The 22,626-nt window shown below is 32.8% G+C and overlaps 1 protein-coding gene across 2 annotated transcripts; it reads left to right on the top strand.

Moving 5' to 3' along the window:
- The first annotated feature begins 35 nt into the window (after positions 1–35).
- LOC106052145 (serine/threonine-protein kinase A-Raf-like) lies at positions 36–21,893 on the top strand. Of its 2 annotated transcripts, XM_013207444.2 has the most exons (17): positions 36–177; positions 10,871–10,972; positions 11,228–11,500; positions 11,801–11,904; positions 12,720–12,852; positions 12,962–13,152; positions 13,250–13,421; positions 13,571–13,610; positions 13,849–13,950; positions 15,136–15,278; positions 17,017–17,213; positions 17,348–17,524; positions 17,952–17,998; positions 18,126–18,256; positions 18,636–18,767; positions 18,860–18,994; positions 20,307–21,893. In XM_013207444.2, the coding sequence occupies exons 1-17, from the start codon at positions 76–78 to the stop codon at positions 20,487–20,489; spliced, it is 2,364 nt and encodes a 787-aa protein (XP_013062898.1). In that variant the 5' UTR covers positions 36–75; the 3' UTR covers positions 20,490–21,893. The 2 variants fall into 2 exon arrangements, with proteins under 2 accessions (XP_013062898.1, XP_013062904.1); XM_013207450.2 differs by lacking the exon at positions 13,849–13,950 and having other exon boundaries at positions 37–177.
- The last annotated feature ends 733 nt before the right edge of the window (positions 21,894–22,626 follow it).

The following is a 22,626-nucleotide window of genomic DNA, read 5'->3' as shown; positions in this document are numbered from 1 at the left end:
TCACACTCACGCTCTTTCGCGAGAATTTGTGATAATATAGGAGGTCACGTGACTTAATCCATCAATGTAGCTAATATGGCGGTTGTTCAACAATCGGGAATGAACGGAGACATACCAAATTTCACTATTGGATCTAATGGAGATGAAGCAAACATCTCTGGCAATCTCCAAGAAGAGGTAACATTAGTTTTTTTATTTTGTTCTAGACATAGAGATATATTCCTTTTAAAGGTAAAAGATCCGTATTGATTAAATCGAGAACCGTGAGTAGACCGTCTAACTAACTGCTGAGTAGCTGAGCCTGAGTAGCTGGCTAGACCCCCCCCCCCTCCTAGTTTAGTCCTTAGTAAATCTAGTCTGGAGTCTATCATCGTATTGACAGTATGACTAGTAGAGTATCGACGTATCATCATAAATCCACGAATGATTACCAGACATAATGATCATCGCATCAGACACATCACACTGAAACAGACATCATCATCACTCAGCTCAGATTCTTTCAGTCACTCACTCACTGTGATCTTATATAATTATTCGGTAATAGTTTAGATACGCAGATACCTTTGCCGACCACCGTGTTGTTTGTTAACAATATTTATCTCCCTTACCTATATTGAACTTTCAATAACTTTTTTTAAAGAGAGTTTTTGTTCTTATGCTGTCAACTTATGATTTTTCAAGTGTATTTACTGAAATGAAGGTCTAAATAAAATGTTATTAATAAATTGATGAACTTGTTGTTTCTTCTTTTTTTCTACTTATGAAATTATTAATTAAAAAATATATGTTAACAATTAGATCTATAATTAATATATTAACTCACCAAGCAAAGCGAAATAATGATAAAATAAAAAAAAACAAATATGCATGAATTAAATGAAATGAAACACGCATCTATATATACATGTTATGTTTAATTTTTTTTTTTTTTTTTGAACAAAATTATGCATTATGACTTAGTGATCTTTTTAGAGCAATGACAATAAATGATATAGATCTAGTACGGGAAACTTATTACTATAAGAAATAATACTTTTATGTTTATCTGTTGATGATTAAGACTACAGTTAGATCTATACATTTCTAACGAATTTTGAGCGCTCTCTATTTTCGTAAAATCACACCACGAAGAGAAAGAATTTTATGAAGCTGACACAGATCAGTGTCCCTTTCTCTTTCGCCGTAAGGTCTTCTGAGTGGAGTCTACTGTCTACCAGAGATTTTTTGGCGTGTGTTTTATGATCAGATAGGACTAATGTCTGTGTTTATAACTCTTACCACTACCTCTGGCTCCACCTCTCTTGGAGGGAGGATAGGTCGAGTGTAACTAGATCACGAACGTCTTTGTTAAACGTTACGTAGCACCTGTTAAACTATCATGTTTCACAATCTGAAATTTACTTTGCGTAGAGTGGGGAACAAAAGCCAATGTATAAAGAAACAGGTAAGAAGCATATACACTACTATTTAGATAATTTATGCATCTTTACTTTCGGAGTTCATTAAAAAAAAACAACTCCTCACCTATTACACTAAATTTGTTTAAGATGTGTAGTTGTGTGTGTGTGTGTGTGGGGGGGGGTAGCGACTCCACCTACCAACCCTTCTCTTCACATGGATCCACTAGCGCCCATGTATTACATTCCGTTACGGAGTCCAAATCAAGTTTTTCTCTCCCGCCGTACCGTACAGGTGGCGATTGTCTCCATTTATTCTTACGTATCTTTAAACCCTCGCTGCGCCGGCCGTCACACGCGATCTTTGTCTTTACGGCAGAACTAGGTGTGATGTAATCACCTTCCGCTGTTCGGAGCTTCGCTGCGCCGGCCGACACACGCGATCTTTGTCTTTACGGCAGAACTAGGTGTGATGTAATCACCTTCCTCTGCTCGGAGCTTCGCCGGCGCCGTGGTCATATTAGGTCATCTACTGCTAGGATCGCTGGTATGCTCATAAAGGGAGAAGGGCAAGGTACGGTGTTTTACTTGGTCAAAATTTATCCTTCTTCGCTTTCTTTGTCGGTTCGTTTCACCGACATGCAGTTCAACTGAGGTCTAGTCGGATGAGACTAAGACTGAAACGTGATGCAACATAAACCATGTCACGATCAAAACTCTCTTGGTTGTATCCTATAATGTCGGCCAGCTTGTACAGATAGTTATGTACGACAAAAACTCCCGTGGTTGGATCATATCGTGTTGGCCAGCAGTCTATAAGTAGTTACATCAAGAAGTAGTTATGTATGACAAATACACTCTGATTGTCATAGAGTCTAGTCCCCCTCCCCTATTTGGTCCACAGAAGTAGTGACATAGTATTTTTATCTTGAAGCTCTTTCATCTCATTAAAGAGATTTGATAAAGCCTTTGATTTTCATCGCCCCATCCCTATTTGGAGCCATCACAAGGTTACTAACTGTGATGCCATTGTAACATTTCCCGAATCTGTTATAAAAGCAGTTCCCTTCCACTCTTCAAGCCTATCATTACTTTCTCTACCTTGTTGTAGATATTGCTTGTTCTTATATTGTGCATTGTTTTTCATTCAATATGATTATAAGTTACCGTACATAATAAGAGAAGGATAAAGAAATGTACTTATAGCTACCATATTTTTTTTAACAGCAGCATATGGAGCTGATGAAAAAACATGGGACAAATCTGCAGAAATGCTTGCAGCTCCTACACTACTGCAAAGAGACATCTATACATTCTCACCAAACCACAACAAAACAAAATACTCATGGCTATTATTAAAACCTTTATTTCATGATGCAAACACATACATAGGCTACTATCTCACACAGACAACCATATATGCTGCAATATAACACTATTGCATACAAATGGTAATCACTTTGATGTGGTTGTACCACAAGAGGCCACATGTAACCGTTTTTTTGCCAAATCCACTGCTTGGAGTATGATGATTTAGCCTAAATTTTTAAGTGTTGATTAATATTTCATCTTACAATATATTCAGATTAGATCTATTTGGCTATTTGATTTTTTTTCTTGCCTTTGTATTTTATTACATAAAAATACATAGACATATACCCATTTTTTAAAAGATACCACATTTTTCTTTTGCATGTCATTAATTTCATCATTAAATAACAATTTTTATGTCCATTATTTTCATGTATTTTAAGTCAGGGTACCGGTATCTATTTATTTAATTACTTTTATTTGCCAATAAAAGATATTTTGTTAGGCTTAGAGTTATTTTTTTTATTTTTCTATTAATTTTTTTGTCTGTTGTTATTACTTTAACTACATGATTTTAATTTCGATTTTTAGTTATTTTTCAAAGTACAAAAGATTGTTTGCATTTTAAATGAATTTTAATATTAGATCTAATAGCTGCTAGAAAGAAAGACAAAACAGCAACAGAAAAAAGTTGGCAAGTAATTCAAGGGAGATAGTCTAGTACTAAGCCTTAAAACCAAAATGGTGTATTTCCAATGACAATATATGGTAATAAGAAATAAAACTTTAAAAATATATATTTTAAAAACTATTTATCTCCGAGGAAATCAAATTGCATATTTGTAATCTGCATTTTTTTCTGCATATTCTGAAAATATAAAAGAAACCTAATTTAGCGTTTCTAGTGTCGTATACTAATACCAATTATTCTTTACACTCACAGACATCGACACTCAGCTCAGATTCTTTCAGTCACTGTGATTCATTGTGATCTTATTATAGATCTAATTATTCTTTACACTCAGACTCTTAAATTAGTTATAAGTAAGTCACTTACTTAAACTCTTGTCTAGATCTAGATAATAGATTTACATCTTAGTCTATTTATCTTACAAATCTTAGTAAGTCTTAGTCTAAGTTTATTTTTTTAAGACTTGGATTTGCTCAGCCCCTTCTCATTCTAGACCCTCTAATAGATCTATGACTTATTTACATGGGCAGGGGGGGATGTCCACTCAAAAGACCAAAACATTAAATCTACTGACCAGATACTTGAGGTACAGGTAGACCTAAAATACAACTGCTTTTGTTACTTACATAATATTTACAAAGGAGAAAGAGTGAAAAAGTGGGAAAAGATTGTGCTGATACACATATAGCCTCTATTAGTCTTAAGGGGTTACTGGATAGCGAAATTTTTTTTTTTTATTTTTGCTTTAACTTAATAACTATTGTTATATTATATCATATGACAACTCAATAATAAAAAATATATATTGAATGTTGTCTAATGTTTCCGGGTTGCCATGGTAACGGCAGCCATCTTGAAAATAAACAAAAATTAGTTCATATAGGAAAATTCTAAAATTTTTCAAAATTGATAAATTTCAAAGCTAAAAATACTTACACCTTAAAGTATAAAGGTGGCTGGAAGGAGCTAGCTAGATTTTATACATTTTCCCTTAGTATTGTGTAGATACTTCGATTTTCCGGTCGCGCGAGATTTTTTTTGGTTACTGGAACCGGTAGTATTCGTGCGGCAGTATTTAAGCCGATAACAATAGAGATTTCGTTCCAGTCTGGTTTTGTCTTCAAAATCAGACACAAAAGGATAATCAGAGCCCTTTGTTTGTTCAAGGATCGGATATCAGTTAATTCTTTGGATTTATATCAGTGCTTTTCTATCGTCTTCATGGAGTTCCAGCGTGTTGAGCATAGGGGTAAGTTGACCATCCATATTTTTTTTTATTATTCTGAAAAGCATATTTTTTAAAGTCAATCCGTGTACCTTAATATCTAATCTAACTATTTTTGTTCATATTATCGCAATAAGTGTTCCACTTTATTAGTAAAAACGGACCCAGTGCATCAGGTATCTTGGCTAGAAAACGAAACTAGCCGCCATTACTAACCATTACTAACCGGAAATGATAGATTCAATGGTTATCAATGGCTGCATAGCTTTTTTGTTAGATCGATTTTTTTTTAATCCATCATCAAGAACAGTTTTATTTAGTCATCCGTGATTTTGAATGCAATTTTTAAAATTTTTAGAATGATTTTAAACTAGTTCAATTATTATTTTTCGTTTTTAGTTAAATTTCTTGCAATGGCTGGTAATATAATTGCGATAATTATAAAATAATTTATAAATACAAAATTTTAAGTGATAGTTACCATAATAATCACTACTAAATATAAGTTATAAACAAAATATAACACAAATCAATTGAAATATCATTTTATTTCAATGAAAATACTTTTTCAGATATTAATCTATAGATCTACTTTATTCTCTATATGATTTAATTTAAGATAATTGTAGAAATTTATTTTAAAGTGAAGGCTTGGCTGGACATGAAGTTGAGCCTTCAATTTTACATAAAATGTTTTATCCTTTTATAAAAAAATCTTTTAACTGTATTTTATTAAAATTGTACATGTTTTATTTTGTTTGAAACATTTTTTTTTTTTTTCACAATTAAATAAAACTAACTTTTTTTTGTGACACTTTCCCCAGATAATGTGGGCGTGGCAGGCCTTGATGTGGATGTTGTCGGTGTTGATAGGATTGAGGATATGGCAGGTACCTTTATACCTGGCAGCATGAAGGACTTCAGGATATATGTATCGGACACTTATTGTGTTGATATTTCAACTGCAGCTGTTGGATTTGAACTGAAATTTGGCCACATAGAATTTCTTCTTTACAACAACACTGTTGTGAATGTGGCTGATGCTGTATTCAGTTATTTTGCAAAAGTTGGCATTGCAACAACCAAGGCTACTGTTATCAATAAGGTTCGAAGGCATATGTCCGAGATGAAGAATTTTTCCAGGAAGATTACCCGCAGCTGGCACCTAGTTGCACCTTACCTGGATAAAAATTTTTCTATCGATGCTGCTGGCAAAAAGAGACCTGTCCAAGACAGCACTGAACGACCTAGTATGGTGAAGAAGTTGCGACCTGACGGTGATGTTGAGGCCACTGAAAGGCCAGGTAACACAGAACGACACTGTGCTCGTTGTTGCACACAACGACAGCATTTTGTAGCTCACAGTGCCAGTTTGTCCGAAAAACTGCTTGTCAGCAGAAAAGCAGTTCGTCTTTTAAGGAAGCGCTTCAACACCAGAAGAGTCAATCAGGAGCTTGGTAGGAAATCTACACTGATAACATCTTATCGTCAAGTAAAAGCTACCCTGAAGAGTGAAAATGAACGCCTGAGTGAAGAGAATCGTCAGATGAGTTTGAAACTGAAGAAGGCAGCAGCTGAACTTTCTAAGTGGAAAAGAATTGCTAAGAGAAGATCAGAGCAGAGAAACCTTTTGAAGGACAGAATTCAGGCGTTAAAGTTATCTTTGGAGGAAGGCAAGGTGCGGATAGATGAACTTGGGGAGATGCTGACTGATAGCTATTCCAGCCATTCTACTCAGAGCATCCGCCTGGCAGGAAAGTATGATGCCCCATTTCGTAAGTGTCTCTATGCTTGTTTGGAGAGTCAAGTGCCAGTAGAAAAAGCAGGGCTTCTTGTCAGGTACATTTTAAATGAACTGACACACATTTCAATTGTGAAGATTCCAGCTCCATCTACTACTGCACAGATGGCTTATGAGATGGGCATCATATCCGATTTGCAGTTGGCGGAGGCTTTGTATACAGCACCATCGCTGATAGCAACATTGGCTTGGGATGCCACAACTATTGATGGCTCGCATTTTAATGAAGTAAATTTATCATTTGGTGGGAAAACATTTACACTAGAGATAGGTAAACTTGGGGGTGGGTCTACACTAGATTACTTTGTGCACATTGTAGGCGTTATTAGAAATTTAGGGACAACATACTCCACATATTCAGGCATACAACAACATCTAATACTGTACAAATTTAGGGAAATGCTTCAGACAACACTTACAGATAGGGCCCCCGTCAATAGTTGTGTTAGCCAGCAACTCAGTCAGCTCTTTGCTAAAGATTTGTTAGTCTTGCACTGTAACCTTCACCCACTTGATGGCTTGGCGAGTGAAGCAAAGAAAGTCCTCAGAAGGTTCGATGCAAAGTATTCAGTGAATAGCAACACTTTCGGCAAGGAAGGGGAAGCTGCTAACTTGATTCAAGCAGTTTCAAAGTTTCATCATGTATGGACAAATAACCAGGTGGATACAGTTTTCAAAGGAGAAGTGACAAACTTTCAGGGAAGTAACATTTTTATTTTATACACTTCAGAAACTGAAGCTACTGAGTTATCTGTCTATGAGCTTGTTGCAGATATTATTCTAGGAGATGCCAGTTTTGTGACTGATTAGATAATAATGTATATATATGCTAATGTAGACTCATGATTAACTTTTTTTTATGTGACAGAGCTGTGCTGTACAGTACATTTGGCATTGGTCCGATGAGAGCAAGAATTCTTACTCTGCAAGCCTATGGATAATCAAATGCCTAATCGGGGAAGTAACTTTATTTTTTCAATTTAATCATTTTTTTAAAATGTATATATATATAATTAAGTTTACTTCATACTAGAAATGCCTTATCCACTCATGTACACATCTATTAACCGTCATTGTTCAGTACCTAACAGAACTTATGTTAAAATAGAAATGAAATTGAGCCTCAGTGGGCAAAGTATGAAACAATTTCATATTTTCCAGATTTTATATTTACCATACTGGTACGCAAAGATGAAGTGGGTCATTTCTTGTTACTTTTGTCCCTGATCTGTTGAGGGGACATACCAGTACTTGTGTTCACTTAATCTTTTTATAGATTACAATCCATAGAAAAGAATAATTAGACCAAAATGTTAGCCTTTTCCGATTTTCATTAATCAGATATTTATAACTATTGATAAGCTTTGTCTAGTTGTTGATTTTTTTTGGGGTGATATTTACATTAAGTTGAAGTTAATTGTGTCAATTACTTTTGTCCCTAATCTGCAATGTAGTGAGGGGACTGGTAGGTCATATTTGCTTCATCTTTTAAAATTATAAACAGTCCTTCAATTGATAATTTCCAACAACAAACAAATTCATTATGTGCTTACCCATCAAATCTACTTTATAAAGTGGAATGTGAGGTGTATGTATGTATGTATGTATGTATGTATGTGACGAATAGAAAACAAAACCGCTTGACCAATTTTAAGGAAACATGTTGCATATCTGGGATGTTATTTATTTAATATTTATTTAATGTGAAAAATATTTCACAATACAGCTGATGATTGTGCAATGAACCATTTATATTAAGTCTTGATAATTTTACTTTTTCAGCAAGCCTACAATGGTATGCAGTAAAAGTATTTATTCTATTTCAGCAAAACAGATAGGGTACACCCAAACAATGTTCATCTTCAAACAGTCATGCATGATCCTCACAAGCTTTGGATACTGACGTACATTTGCAAATGCACTCAGACTGATGACATCAAGAAACCCATATTTGTTATTTAAATACTTATATTTTAAACACTAGTTGTTTTTTTTTTGTTGTAAATCTTGTATAATTATGTCTAAAGATTAAAATGTTACAGCTCTCAAAGTATAAAAAAAAAATTTGTTTTTATTTTTGTGTTGTTTTTCCAACATGTTGCTCATCCAAAGTTTATTATAAGTATCAGCAAAAAGCTGTTCATTTCAGTTAAAAGCCTAATAAGTAATTTTTTAAGGCTAAAAAGTTGAAACATTATATTACAAAAAAAAAACAAAAAACTCCTGTCTCAGATTATAATAAAATAAACAACACATAATCATGCATGCATACCTGTAGAAAATTTCATTTAAATTTCTCAATTAGTTAAAAATTTATAACCAACATTTTAAGTGTCAACATAATATTTTGTCGAAAAAAACTGAAACTCAAAAAACAAATTTTCAAAAAAATTCTATCTCAGGGTTAAAATATAATAAACAAATAACACATAATCATGCATTTCTGTTCAAAATTTCATTTAAATATCTCAATTGGTTAAAAAGTTATAACCAACATAAATTTTGGTCGTTTTTTAAATTGTCGTTCCACATTAACAAAGAAAAAAAAATTTTTCTTAAATTTCTTTCTCAGTGTTTATAATAGATAAACAAATAGCACATATTCATGTATTTCTGTTGAAAATTTCATTTAAATATCTCTATTGGTTAAAAAGTTATAACCATTTAAGTGTCAACCTATTTTTTTTTTGTCGTTTTCGAAATGTCGACCCACATTTAAGAAATTTAAAAAAAAAAGTTTCAACTTCTATCTCAGAATCATAAAGAAGAAATAAATAACACATAATCATGCATTTATGTTGAAATTTTCATTCAATTATCTCCATTGGTTTAAAAGTTATGACCATTTATGTGTGAATATGTATTCTGTTTCTGCCGTTTTTCAACGCCTACTCCTACATCAAGCGCTTAACACAAAAAAGTGTTAATAGATATCACAGATTTAAAATTGTCATAATTATCAGAACATAATTGTGCTTTTCTATGGAAAATTTCATTACATTATCTTTAAGCGTTAAAAAGTTATAGCAGTTTAAATGTATAAGCTCCTCCTTTCGGTCACAATTTTTTGGGTATTTTAATAGGCTAATTCCCCGATACTAAAATGGTCATAACTTATGTTCTAATTAACCTAGAAGCATAAATGAGGTATCAATGAACTCCATTCAAAAAGATCTATCTAACTATACTAGTTTCATTTAGATTCATTAAAGTTGAATTTTTTATCAAAGTACCTAGTATTGTGCATTTTATGATTTTTTAAAAATGGGTGATTTTTTTCCTGTAAAATGCATCCACATTTTTTTTTCCCAAAAGATCATATATTAAAAACTTCTTCAGCTAAAGTCATTAAAACTAGCTGATTCTCTGTATTATTTATCTCTGAATATGTGTACCAAATTTGACACATTTATCTCTATTAGTTCTAGAGATTTTAGAAATATGTTACAGGGGGGGGGGGTCACAAAAAATGCATTCACTCAAAAACAGTGAATTTGTATTAAGAAAAATATGGAAAATAGTGTTCACCACGCATCATTAAAATGCTTTTTTTCAATAATAAATGCTATTTTTTAGAAAATTTTTGGTGCCAGTTTATAAAATACATGTCCGCCTATTTAATTACACCAAAATTGAAAAATCGATTTTTTTACCCAAAATCGGATCCAGTAACCCCTTAATAGAAGAACACAACCCTCCCCAAGTCCATATTCATATATATTAATATGATATATTATTGGGGCATATTGATTGGACCAAGTAGCAATATATTTTAGTTTGTTCAGTCTATTAGGCCCATAATTTTTTCTTTAAAAAAAATTAAATGCACACACACATAAACATATATTATATCCATTTAAAAAATATATCTCCCAAAAATTTTTTACATGAAAAAGTGCTACTAACCCTTTTAATATAATTTCTAATATCAAGTCTATAATAGTCTAGATAATTGACATTTTATCATTTATTTCCATTTCAGTGTGTTTTAATGACAATCCTTTTCCAAATTTAGAATCATTTATGATAACGTTCACTGCATTTTGTAATATAAATCTTTTTGCTCCTGACCTGTATTCTGTTGTTGTTTGTTTCCATTGTATTACTAACTATAATAGTATTAGTGTAATGTACTAAAAAATGTATAGGTCATGTCATTATAGTCATTCACCTTCAGTTCAACAAGTGGAACCTGTGTGAATTTCACCTTTTTATTTACCAACTACTTATCTTAAGGTGTTAAAAGCCACACACGCAGACCAATAGATTGGGATTGCAGGTTCAAGGAGTTCTATGGGGCATATTGGGTGAAGTCCTGATTATATTTAACTATTAGTACTAGAGTAATGAGGTTGTTCACATGTTCTCAATGATGTTTTAATTTTGTAAAAATAAAAACACTTTTGAAACTTGGTTTATTTAAGTTCTTTTGTTTGTTTTAGATTGAAAATATTCAACGTGTCATCAAAGTGACACGAAAAAAATTGGAGGCCATGAATGAAGAATTTGGCAGGCACCAGCATCCACCAGCTATCTATGTGCAGGTAAAAAAAAAAAAAAGGATTAAAAGCAACACTAAATTTGTGTATCTGTGATTTTTTTAAAAACATGTCAAGGAACAAGAAGTATTTTCAATTTTTTAGTGTATTTTTTTTTTTTAGTAAATTTTAGTTTTGATGTGTGTTATATTTCAGAACAATTATATCTTAGAACTTGGATTCATGTTTAAAAAAAATTAAGACATTGTTTTGTAAATTAAAAAAAAAAAAGTGAACAAAACACTTTTTCTTTGTGTCAAGGAATATGAAGAACTAGCCAATAAAATTCATGAATATCAACTGAGAGAGCAAAGGCTTCAGGATCAAATCAGTGTGGGAAGAGGTTCACCCCCACCATCTCCACCTTTGCCAGAAGATCCCCTATTGTCTCCAGGCCCTCCATTAACTCCCAACAACAGCAATAACAATCTGAGGCAACTGCCCACAGGACAAAGAAGTCCACAGCTTGCATGTAGAATGGAAAGGTCCACCTTTCACATCAAAGCATATTTGCCTAACAGTATGGTCACAACAGTAAGAACATTTTTTATGTGAAATTGTTTTGTATTTGATTTTTACCTACCTTGACACAGGAGTAAAGGCATTTTTTAAAAACTACATTAGTTTTTTAGTGTTCTTAAATTATATTGCTGTTTTAAGTTTGTTAGAATTACTTAATATTAAGAAACATGTTAGCCAGTCAACTTTCCCTTTCTTTTTTTTTTTTTTTTTTAAATTTATTTTCATGTAAACTCTTCACTTTTGATTGTTAAATTTGAATATACTGTGTTGACCACAAAGTCTTGTTTTCATGAGTTCATGGTCGTTTAATAGGTTGTTGCTAAGCCTGGTACAACTCTAAAGGAAGGTCTAATGAAAGCCATGAAGAGAAGACAGTTGGATGCCTCTCAGTGCCAGGTGTTTAGGCACAAAACTAGGTAATGAATTTTTATTGAAAGCTCTTATCTAATGAAGGATGCGTGGTGGCTGAGCGGTAAAGTGCTTGGCTTCCAAACCGAGGGTCCCATGTTCAAAACCTGGTGAAGACTGGGATTTTAATTTCAGGTTCTTTGAGCGTCCACCCATCTCTACTGGGTACCTGATATTAGTTGGAAAAAAGTAAAGGTGGTTGGTTGTTGTGCTGGCCACATGGCACCCTTGCTAACTGTTGGCCACAGAAACATATGACCTTAACATCATCTGCTATTTAGATCACAAGGTCTGAACGGGAAGCTTTACTTATCAAAAGAACTCAAACCTTGTTTTTATTTTACTTAAAAAAAAAAAGCAATCAAGCTTTTTAAAATGTTAATGAAGGTGTTTTTGTTTTTTTTATGTTCAGCATTTTTGTGTGTGTCCAGAAAACATTCAGACAAAAGGCTCTTAGACCCTTGACCAATTGAAAGGATTTCTTCCAGTGGCTAGAATTAAGAGATTGGCTTTTTGATGACCTCTCTATCTGATGGTCCCCAACATCCGTATTTGTAGTATCAAGGCTACTTGGGCCATTGTCAGCTTCCCCATGTAAGGCCAGGAAAGATTTACTCAATATTGAGCGCCAATTTGAAAAATCTAGGCTAAGTCTGATGTAATAAGGTTTGAATGGACATGGCTAATTATTAAGAGAAGCACTTTCCAAAATATTGAAAATGGACATATAATGACTTGCTTATAGTTAGCTTTGAAAAAATACTTTTTTATTACAGTTTTTTTTTATATTTTGTTACATGAATATAATTACTTTCCCATATAGAATTCAATTAACATGGAACACTGACATGGGGGAACTAGCTGGACAAGAAGTTTCTGTTGAACTTATGGAGGTGGATGATGATAATGGTATCACAAGATCAATGCCACGTGCTGTAGTTTTATCCCATAACTATGTAAGTGATCACATGAATTAATTGAAAAGGATATTCATACTGTCTTCTTTCCACTATATAAATATATATAAACAACAAATGATTTTATGTTCAATAATTTTTATTTCAGGGAAGGAAGACATACTTTTCATTAACCTTCTGTGATATTTGCCGTAACCTCCTGTTTCAAAGTATTCGATGTCAAACATGTGGGCTTAAATTTCACCAACGTTGTGAGGATAAAGTACCGCGAAGCTGTCAAGGTGACTTAGAAGTATATTTGCGCACAATGAGGGAAAATTCTCGTGAACAAGTTCATCAGTAAGTTTATGTAGAATACATTTAAAGATCTTTATCATTCATGTGTAGCCAAGATTTTTCCACACACAGCATCTTACTTGAACATTTTTTGCTTTAGTTTATTAGCTGAGCCTCAGGGAACTCCTGTGAGCAGGAAGCAAAGTCAGTCAGGATCAAAAGGGACTCATATTAGTCGTCCACCTGCTCCTCAGTTAGGACACAGGGAAAGGTCAACCTCTGCCCCAAATGTTTGTGCTAACATAGTGGACAGTGGCGATATTTCTCAACAGGTAAAGAAATTGCTTTAGTCTAAAATGTTAGGAAATTGTTTTAGTATAAAATAGATACCTTTTTTTTCCACAAATATATATATATAGAGAGAGAGAGAGACATTGTATTGTAAGTATAACATTTAACCCAAACAAATGTATTATTTCAGGAATATCTAAGAAGATTCAGAGAGTTGCAAAGTCAAGCTAGTAAGTTAACTTTTTTCATTCTGTACTTTTTGTTCTAAATATTTTTATATCTTTAGTTTCTTTCTGAAGAAAGGATTATATGCTGATGTTGATCTGGGTTTAGTACCTTTGTTAATTGGATATTTTATTTCTGTAAATTCATGATTTATCTTGCTAGATCAGTCATAGGTAATGAGCACTTTTCAAATGTACTTTTACGAGTAAACAAAAAAAAAATGCTGCTTCTTCGTCATTACAGATATGTTTACCAGTTATCGGTCTAGTTTCTATAAGGACAAACGACATGCTAGTGATAGCAGTGCCTCATTTGCAAAAAATGTTCCAAAATCTCGAAATAGAGGTAGTATGCACTGTTTGAAGAAAAAGAAAAAAAACAAATTGCATTGCTTGTGTTGGAAACAATTTGTAAACTATTAACCAGTATGTAAAGGTTTTCTTTCCTTTTCCTGCCCCTTCTTTGTACTTGTAGTGACCTTTTACTAGCATGGTTTTTTATGGCTAACATGTTTCAAATCATTCTAAACTTCTCTCTCTACTTGTTCACAATTTATGTAGACATTTGTCTTAACTTTGAAAACTTCATTGATAGTGTTGTGAGCTCAAGTTGTCCTTCTAAGGCAAGGAATAAATGTGACTTGTGTTACCAAACACATTATTTCGTCATATAGTTTGTAATTTTACCCCAATCTTTTTATCATTTCTTTTGTATTTATGACATTTTATAAACAATGTCCTAAAGTATAAGCTCTTACTGATAAGGTTTGAAGAAAAAAAAGGCCTTCTTCATAGGTACAAGTAAGTCGTGACTCCATATTTAAAAAAGTAGCTACTTCTTAGGTAAAACTTGTTAGTTCTTCCATAGTTAAAAATTAGCATCTGTCTCAGTTTGGCATGCTCATACAATTGTGTTTGAAGTTAAATCTTTAAATTGTTTAAACCCTACCTCTACATTATTCTGATCTTGGTCTTTAATTGAAAACTTTAATTTATTATATTCCATACTTAGTTCATATTTAAATATGTTGTTAAATAAATGAAAATAAAATGAATTCAGGTGGACAAAAAATGACTAAAAATGAACTTACTGAAATGTATTTTCCAAAATAAAAAAGGATATTATACTATTTATGGCATAACTAGACAAGAAATTAATGAGCATGATATTGACTGAATGAACAAAAAAACCTAGTTGCTTATTTCAGCTAACCTAATTCTAACTTGGGGATATGTATGGCGAAGCATGATAATTAATTTTAATATTATTTTTTTGCTCAAGATATCAAATACCTTACCCAGTTTATTTCATAATTGATTAATGTGGTATATTTTTACACAAACGTTGAACTATACTTGGCTTTTTTAATACATGCAATGGTAACTGAATTACCTTTAAATTTGAAGAAATTAAAAAAAAATGGATTATAATATTTTGGTTGTATACAATTATTAAATGCATTAGAATATTATGATTTTATTTCAAATTTAACCCCCCCAAAAAAAACTTTTTTTTTACTTTTTTAAACAGATCAACAATCTCAGACATTGACGCTCCCATCTCAATCTCCTGCAGGAAGTCCCACAAAAAGTGCTCATTCATCGCCAACAATATCTACTAAGCATGTGCGCCCTCGTGCCAAATCAGTGGAAACAGATCCTGGCAAAAGAACGGTACTTGAAATCTTTTGATTAGGTTTAAGGTTAAAGGCTGATGAAATATATATTGTAGTGCTCCTAAAATTAGTTGCCTTATTTATTTCAGCTTCCTTTTAGAAGCACTCTAAATAAAAAAAAACTAATAATCCTAAAAGCATCAAGATCTACAATTACTTTTTTTTTATTTCGAGAGAGAAAGAGAATGGAATGATATATAGTAGCATTGTCATTTCTCTACATTCAAATGGGATCAAATTAATGATCACAATTAGTAAAACCAAATTGATATTTCCTTTTATTTAGAGGACGCTATATCAAAATAAATGTAGTTGGCATTCATTTGGGGCCTTCACAAAAGCATTTTTTTTCTCTAGGTCTGAAACTGTCTATAGAAATGTTTGTGTCTATTAATATTAATTGCTTGCCTTTAGATGAAAGGATACTTCTTCTTCTTCTAGCCAGCTTTATTGCTGCTGAGCTGTGAGCTTTTTAGCAGACTGTGCCAAGGAAAAAAAGTGCTGTTTTCTTCAGTTGTTCAGCACTGCCATACAGGGTGTTGGTTATGTTGGGCTGTAGTGGAAGTAGGGTCTGCCTTAGGTGGATTAGGGAGGGACATTCAAAGAAGATATGGTTTACGGTTTCAAAGGGGTGGGCGCAGTGTCTGCAAAGGGGGAGTTGTGTGGAGTTTATTTTGTTCAGGTGGTAATTTAATAGTGGTGTGTGTCCTGTTCTTAGTTGGAAAATTGTAGATTGTTCTTTGCGGGGGAGGAAGTTAATACTGTCCAGTTTGTTAGGCGTAGTCATTTCTTTATACATGGCTCTGCCTGTGTTTTCTGATGCCCATTGGTTGAGCCACTGCTCATTGTGATTGTTGACTAATATTGACCTTAGAGTGAGGTAGTTAATAGGTCTATCTGGTTGTTCCATAGATGAACCTGCCTTTGATAGCTTATCTGCCTTTTCATTTCCCATGATGCCAATGTGTCCAGGGATCCATTAATTTTGATATCATCTGATGGATTATCACAATGAGTGTTGTCAACTCTCTTGGGCTGTTTGAGGTGCTGCTGTTAAGTGCTTGCAGAGTAGATTGGGAGTCTGTAAAGACAACATCTGATGGTGGTTGCACTCCTTCATATAATTTGTTTTCCACTGTCTGTAGTGCTATGGTAATTGCCTCAATTTCGGCTTGGAAGTTTGAGCAGTAATCGCCACAGGGTGCACTTATCTCAAAGTGTTTATTTTTAAAGGATACAAAAAAGTAAACTAATCAAAGGAGCTATATATAGAATTCAAAAACTGAAAAGTGTGTGCTGAAGGGTCGATCACAGGAGTTAGATAGTTTTTGTATCATGAGATGTTGTTGGATGCGCAGGTTAAAAAACAACAAAATGGGGGTTCTGGAGATAGAAAGGAAATAGAGCAGGCTTTTAACAAAATAGAGATAGAAGGAAAGAGAACGGGTTTTAAATTTCATTGTAATAGATAACAATAAGTTAAACTCATAGGGGGATTGTTAAAATATAGCCCATTATTAAAAAAGAAAAAGAGAATGTTCCGGCCAAAATAAACAATGAAAACTACTCTCTTTTAAAATGGATTTCTCCTAAAATAGCCAAATTACTTAGAGCATCACATGTTGTTGGGAAGCAGCCCTGTCACTGACTTCTTTTTAATTAGAAAGAATAAATCTAATAGCTTTTATAAAATGAGCAACTTCAAATTCATCTTAATATTATTTTTTGTCTACTAGAGAACTAGAAGAGACTCAAATGAAGACTGGGAAATCCCTAATGGTGAAATTATGTATGATCGGCAAATTGGTTCAGGTTCTTTTGGAACAGTGTTTAAAGCTCATTGGCATGGCCCTGTAGCAGTTAAAAAACTTAATGTTACTGATCCAACTCCAGCACAGATGCAAGCCTTTAAAAATGAAGTTGGTGTTTTAAGGTTAGCCTTGTGTTTGTTGTTGTTCAATAGTAGAAGCAACATTTTTTTCTAGTTATCTTAGTTTGTATCTTATTTAACTCAATCATATTATTATAACTTCATAACATTACCACTATTCTCTTTTTTTTCATCAGGAAAACTCGCCATTTAAACATTCTGTTATTTATGGGTTTGGTTTCTAAGCCTCATTTGGCTATTGTTACTCAGTGGTGTGATGGTCACAGTCTATACAAACATCTCCATGTGCAAGAGACTAAATTTCGCATTGATCAGCTCACTATGATTGCTAAGCAAACTGCACAAGGAATGGAGTGAGTTGATGTTTTTTTTATTCTTTTTATTTAAGTATGCTTTTCAGTTTCTGTCAAATGATTCTATTTCATTTACTCACACTTAAAACCTTTCTATTAACATTAATTTTACCTTAGCTTCAACCTCTTTAATAAATTCTACTAACAATATCAAGGCAGGACAAAAATACCTTGTACTTATCAGTTTTTAATGTTCAAAAATGGGGAAAATAGAAAAGGCTATGCATAGAGTGAAATTTATTTAAATGGAATTGAAAGTTTAAAAAAAGACATAAAGATTTCTTGAGCTTTTTCATTTTATTTGAGTTATGCAAGTTATGATTAGCAAACATTTCTCCTGTTGGTTCACATTCATTTTATTCTTTAAGGAAACAGTTCCACTTGTACTATTTTCAATCTGTTAAAAAATGTTTTGTTGTTTCCACAGTTACCTTCACGCCAAATCAATAATTCATCGAGATTTAAAGTCTAACAGTATCCTTTACATTTGTTGATTTAAATGTATTCATTTGTTGATTTAAATGTATTCAGAGATTATATTATATATAATAATATAATATATTGAATCTTCACCGTTATTAGCCCTTAATTCAAATGATAGATATTTTTTTGACAGAAGTTTGTACAGAAAATATGACTGTTAAAATTGGTGACTTTGGTTTAGCAACTGTGAAAACAAGATGGAGTGGTTCACATATGTTTCAACAGCCAACTGGTTCTATATTATGGATGGTCAGTATGTTTGAATCAGAATATAATCGGTCTAATTGTTTTATATTATTGACGATAAAAATATTTAGATCAGAAAAGTTTTTGAAAAGTTGGAACATATAAAAAGGGGTTGGGCTAATTAGAACATTTATGTAAAAAAAGAAATTCCTTTTTACAATTTTTCTAGCCACCTTGACATGTACACCATAGGAGATATGAGTAATGGTAGAGTTTGGAGGCACAGAGGCACAATTCAATATAAAAATGAGTAATTAGAAACACACATTTAAATCTAAAAAAAATGTAATGTTCTTTGGAAGAAGCATCTTCACTTTGTATATAAAATTTTTTTTTTTTCATTTGTTGAGTTGTTAATATTGACAAATTTGTATTTGAATAGGCTCCTGAAGTTATTAGAATGAAAGAACAGAATCCTTATACATTCCAGTCTGATGTCTATGCCTTTGGAATAGTGCTCTATGAACTCCTGACTTGTTCATTACCCTATTCCAATATCAACAATAAAGATCAGGTAATTATTTAATCACTTTCATTCTGGATATTTTTATCTATCATTGTATTTACTACATTGATCTTTGCTAATTATTAATTTATCTTACCTAGATTTTGTTTATGGTGGGCAAAGGTTATCTCAAGCCAGACTTTACCCGATGTCGCTCTGACACACCAAAACAGCTCAACAGGTTCATGCTTAACTGTTTAGAATTTGACAGAAATGATAGACCACTTTTCCCTCAGGTAATATTATGAGAGCTCTAATAATTGGCTCTTAATTCATTAACAATAAAAATGTTTTGGGATTTGGGGTGCCACTTTTCAGGATATCCTGTAAATTGGGTCAGATTTTTTCCCCTCCTAGTGTTGAAAAATCCTTGTTTTTTAGTAGATTAAGATTTTAGTCTAAATTTCTTCAATTTTCCCCATAATCTTTGTTCTCAATGCCTGAACATGGCTGTGGCTTTTGCATCAAAGCTTTAAATGTTACTCAATACTCTATAGTTTGCTTTACTTTATTATACTGATACCAACCCATCTGTATGTGCAGTGTTAGAGCACAATTAGGAATTAGTTATTTGTTTCATAGAAAGGGAATGTTTTGACTTGATGATGTGACTAGTAAAAACAAGAATGGGATTTTAGTAAGAATTTCAAACAGAATACTTCTGAAGGCTTTAGAAAGAGGAAGTCTTATGGACATATAGATTTTGCTTAATTCGCTATTATTAAACGTCTTGTTTGATATTCACTATCAGCATCTACTTACTTCTATTGTTGGCCTTTCACCTGTGTTATTTGATTTCACTATTTGAGTGTTACCTCCGTTTGGCTTATCTGCATAAGACAGCACAGATGCACCTAACAGCAGACAATTCTTAGCTACAAATTGGCACTGTCATACTGTAGTTAACCTGTGATTAGACTGTTACCTATAAGTCATTATAGCATGTCTACTTGACTTTCCCTACTTCTTTACCATGCATAGTTTCCTAGAGGCCTTTATTACAATTTCCTAAAGCTTTTCATGCATCCTTACTTTGCAATTAAGGTGAACACAACATTCTTGGGTAGATTTTATGCTTCAGCCTGGAACAACAGCGCCTAAAATGTATTATTTGTTTTGTTTTTACATGTTTCGGATGTTCCTTCAGAGTTGAAGATAGTTTACTTCCTAGTCCAAACCTCCCGCAGGACGACGGGGGATGGGAGCGGGCAGGGTTTGAACCGTCGATAAATCCGAACGACAGTCCAGTGCGCAAACCACACGACAAGGCAGCCATCCTACTAATATGACAAATAACCATAACCTTAAATGAAAGCTACCCTGAGTAAGCTGGAAAGGGTGTTTGAAACGGCACATCCAAGGCAAGAATAGATAATAGTTGGAAGTATTAGCCTCCATTTTCTAGTGTATGAGCAGAGCTTACAAAGATCTGCTTGTGGTCATGTACCATGGATAGTTATTTTTTGTAGGAAAATTTTCTTTAAGTGAAAATAAACTCAAATGTATTTGTTTTAATCCATGTCACTTATCTTTTTTGTTTGCTTTCAGCTTCTGGCTTCATTGGAGGCTTTGTATACATCAATCCCTAAGATCAAACGCAGTAAATCAGAGCCAACTATCCACAGAACAGACTCATTTGATTTAGATTTTAAACACATATGTGCCTCACCGAAAACCCCCATTAATAGTCATTACACACCCAAATTCTTTTTTACTGGTGGAAACTATTAACTGCATTCTTCCTTGTGTGGGAAAACATGACACAGATTTTATCCACATTTTAGATATGCAACTGTGGTCAACCACAATGAAATCACATAAAACCACATCCAGTATTTGTGTCATTTTTTTTTACATTTTATGGCTCATTTACATTTGAACCACAAATGTGTCTGTTTTTCTTTGACAAAAGAAAGCAACAAAAGCTGTGCTAAGAGTGATTCTTTTTCTATGAGCTCTTGAATAACAAATCTTTTGTTTTTGTACTACATAGTCAAGCTGAAAATCTAGATGCTGAATTTCATGGTCCATTTTCAATAAATGAAAAACTATCAAGCAAGCTGAGATAGCTGCCATAAAACATTGACACTTTTCTTGATTTGGAGAATAAATTTCAGACTCTGAATTGCAAAAGTATGGTAAATTGTGATTCCGAAAATTAGACAAGGAAAATTTTTTATCACATTGACTGTAACATGCATGAGTCCTACAGTCAATATTTTAATTACAGTGCTAAGATTGGGCTTGGTGGCCGAACCAAGGGGTCTCAAGTTGGAATCCCAGTGAAGAGATTTTGAACTATGGGATTCTTAGGATGCCCCTGAGCCCACCCAACTGAAGTGGGGACCTGATATAGGTTGGGAAAGTAAAGGCTGTTGACAGTTGTACAAGCCACGACAGCCTCATTAACTGTTGGCCGTAGAAACAGATGACCTTTACATCATCTGCTCCCATAGATCGTAAGATCTGAAAGGAGTGCTCAGATGGTTGCATACATTTAATTTTTAAGAGAGTGCTGTATAAACCAGACCTTATGTCAAATAAAATGATTTGCTAACAAGAATATTGATAGGAAATTTTTGGACAGTGTATTAGAAATGTATTTCCTCTTTTTTATTAAGCGTAAGGATTATTTATTTTTCAAAATCAGATTCTGGAATGACTTGTATGTAATAATGAGTCTCTGAGGCCAGTTATAATTGGAAGTTGCATTTTTAATTGCCAGGCAATTAAATTTTGAACTATAAGTTTATTTTTCTCAGCTTTCAAAGATTATATAATATTGTTGTTAATTATTGTGTTTTGTGAATGATCTTGTGAAATGAAATATCAATTATACATTCTTTAGTTTTGTAAAATTGTGCTAATGGGTTGCATCTGACATTGTGATACAAAAATAATTTGTAGTTGGCTCAGCCTACCTAAAGATCTCTTATGTGTATATTATATTTTATCAAATAGTAATTTATTGTCTGTTACGCTTATGTAACAAAACAACCACTTTGAGGATAAACTCAGAATTAGGCAGAGGGGAAACTTCAAAAACAAATTTGCTGTTAGTACTCGAAGGTCATTACAATTGTATTACATAACAAAAATCTACCATGTCTTTCTTTATTGTTTTTTTTTTTTTTTTTTTTCTAAATCTTCACAAATTGTTCAGTTTATAGTTATGGCGCTGAAACTTAGTGGAGAATGACTGACTTGACACAGGATATCCAAATAGTAATGGATAAGCAAATATACCTATTAATTTATTTTGTACTTGTTTCAATCATTATTTATTCTCAATCTATTTCTAACTCAAGATTTCTTGGCTATTGAGCTTTAAAAATTCCAGTAAATTTGTGATATTGTAGATGTGTATGTAGTAATTAGGCTCAGATAAGTCAAAGGAGAGACGTTCTTGACTTGACTATATTACAGTTAATAATAACTAATAGACAATTAAAGTTTGTTTATTGCTATGTCTTTTTTATTTTATTTTTTTCAAGAAGTGTTATTTATTTATTACCCTTCACATGTATAGTTTCACTTGCATCATTGTTTTAATATATCTTTTTGAAAATTACATTAACAATAAGTGATTCATTTCCATTTCATTTCCACTTAGGTTTAAAAAGATATATAGCACTGGTGGCTAAGCAAAATAAGTATTATAAATAATGGAAGATTGGCATAACCATTTTTTTTAGTGTTAATTATTAGGCTTTTATTTTTGTTGCCACTTACTGGATTCTATTTATATATTTTACATAACGCTTTATTGTCTCATATATGTCTCATGCTGTTTGTGCATTGCTTACCTGTTTAAAAGATTTACATGTTTCTTGATACTGTATTTTATGTAACCTAATAAGATAATGTA

This window comes from Biomphalaria glabrata, chromosome 4 (genome assembly GCF_947242115.1).
Source record: "Biomphalaria glabrata chromosome 4, xgBioGlab47.1, whole genome shotgun sequence".
Taxonomy (NCBI): Eukaryota; Metazoa; Mollusca; class Gastropoda; family Planorbidae; genus Biomphalaria; species Biomphalaria glabrata.
This window is presented reverse-complemented; position numbering and strand designations above follow the sequence as displayed.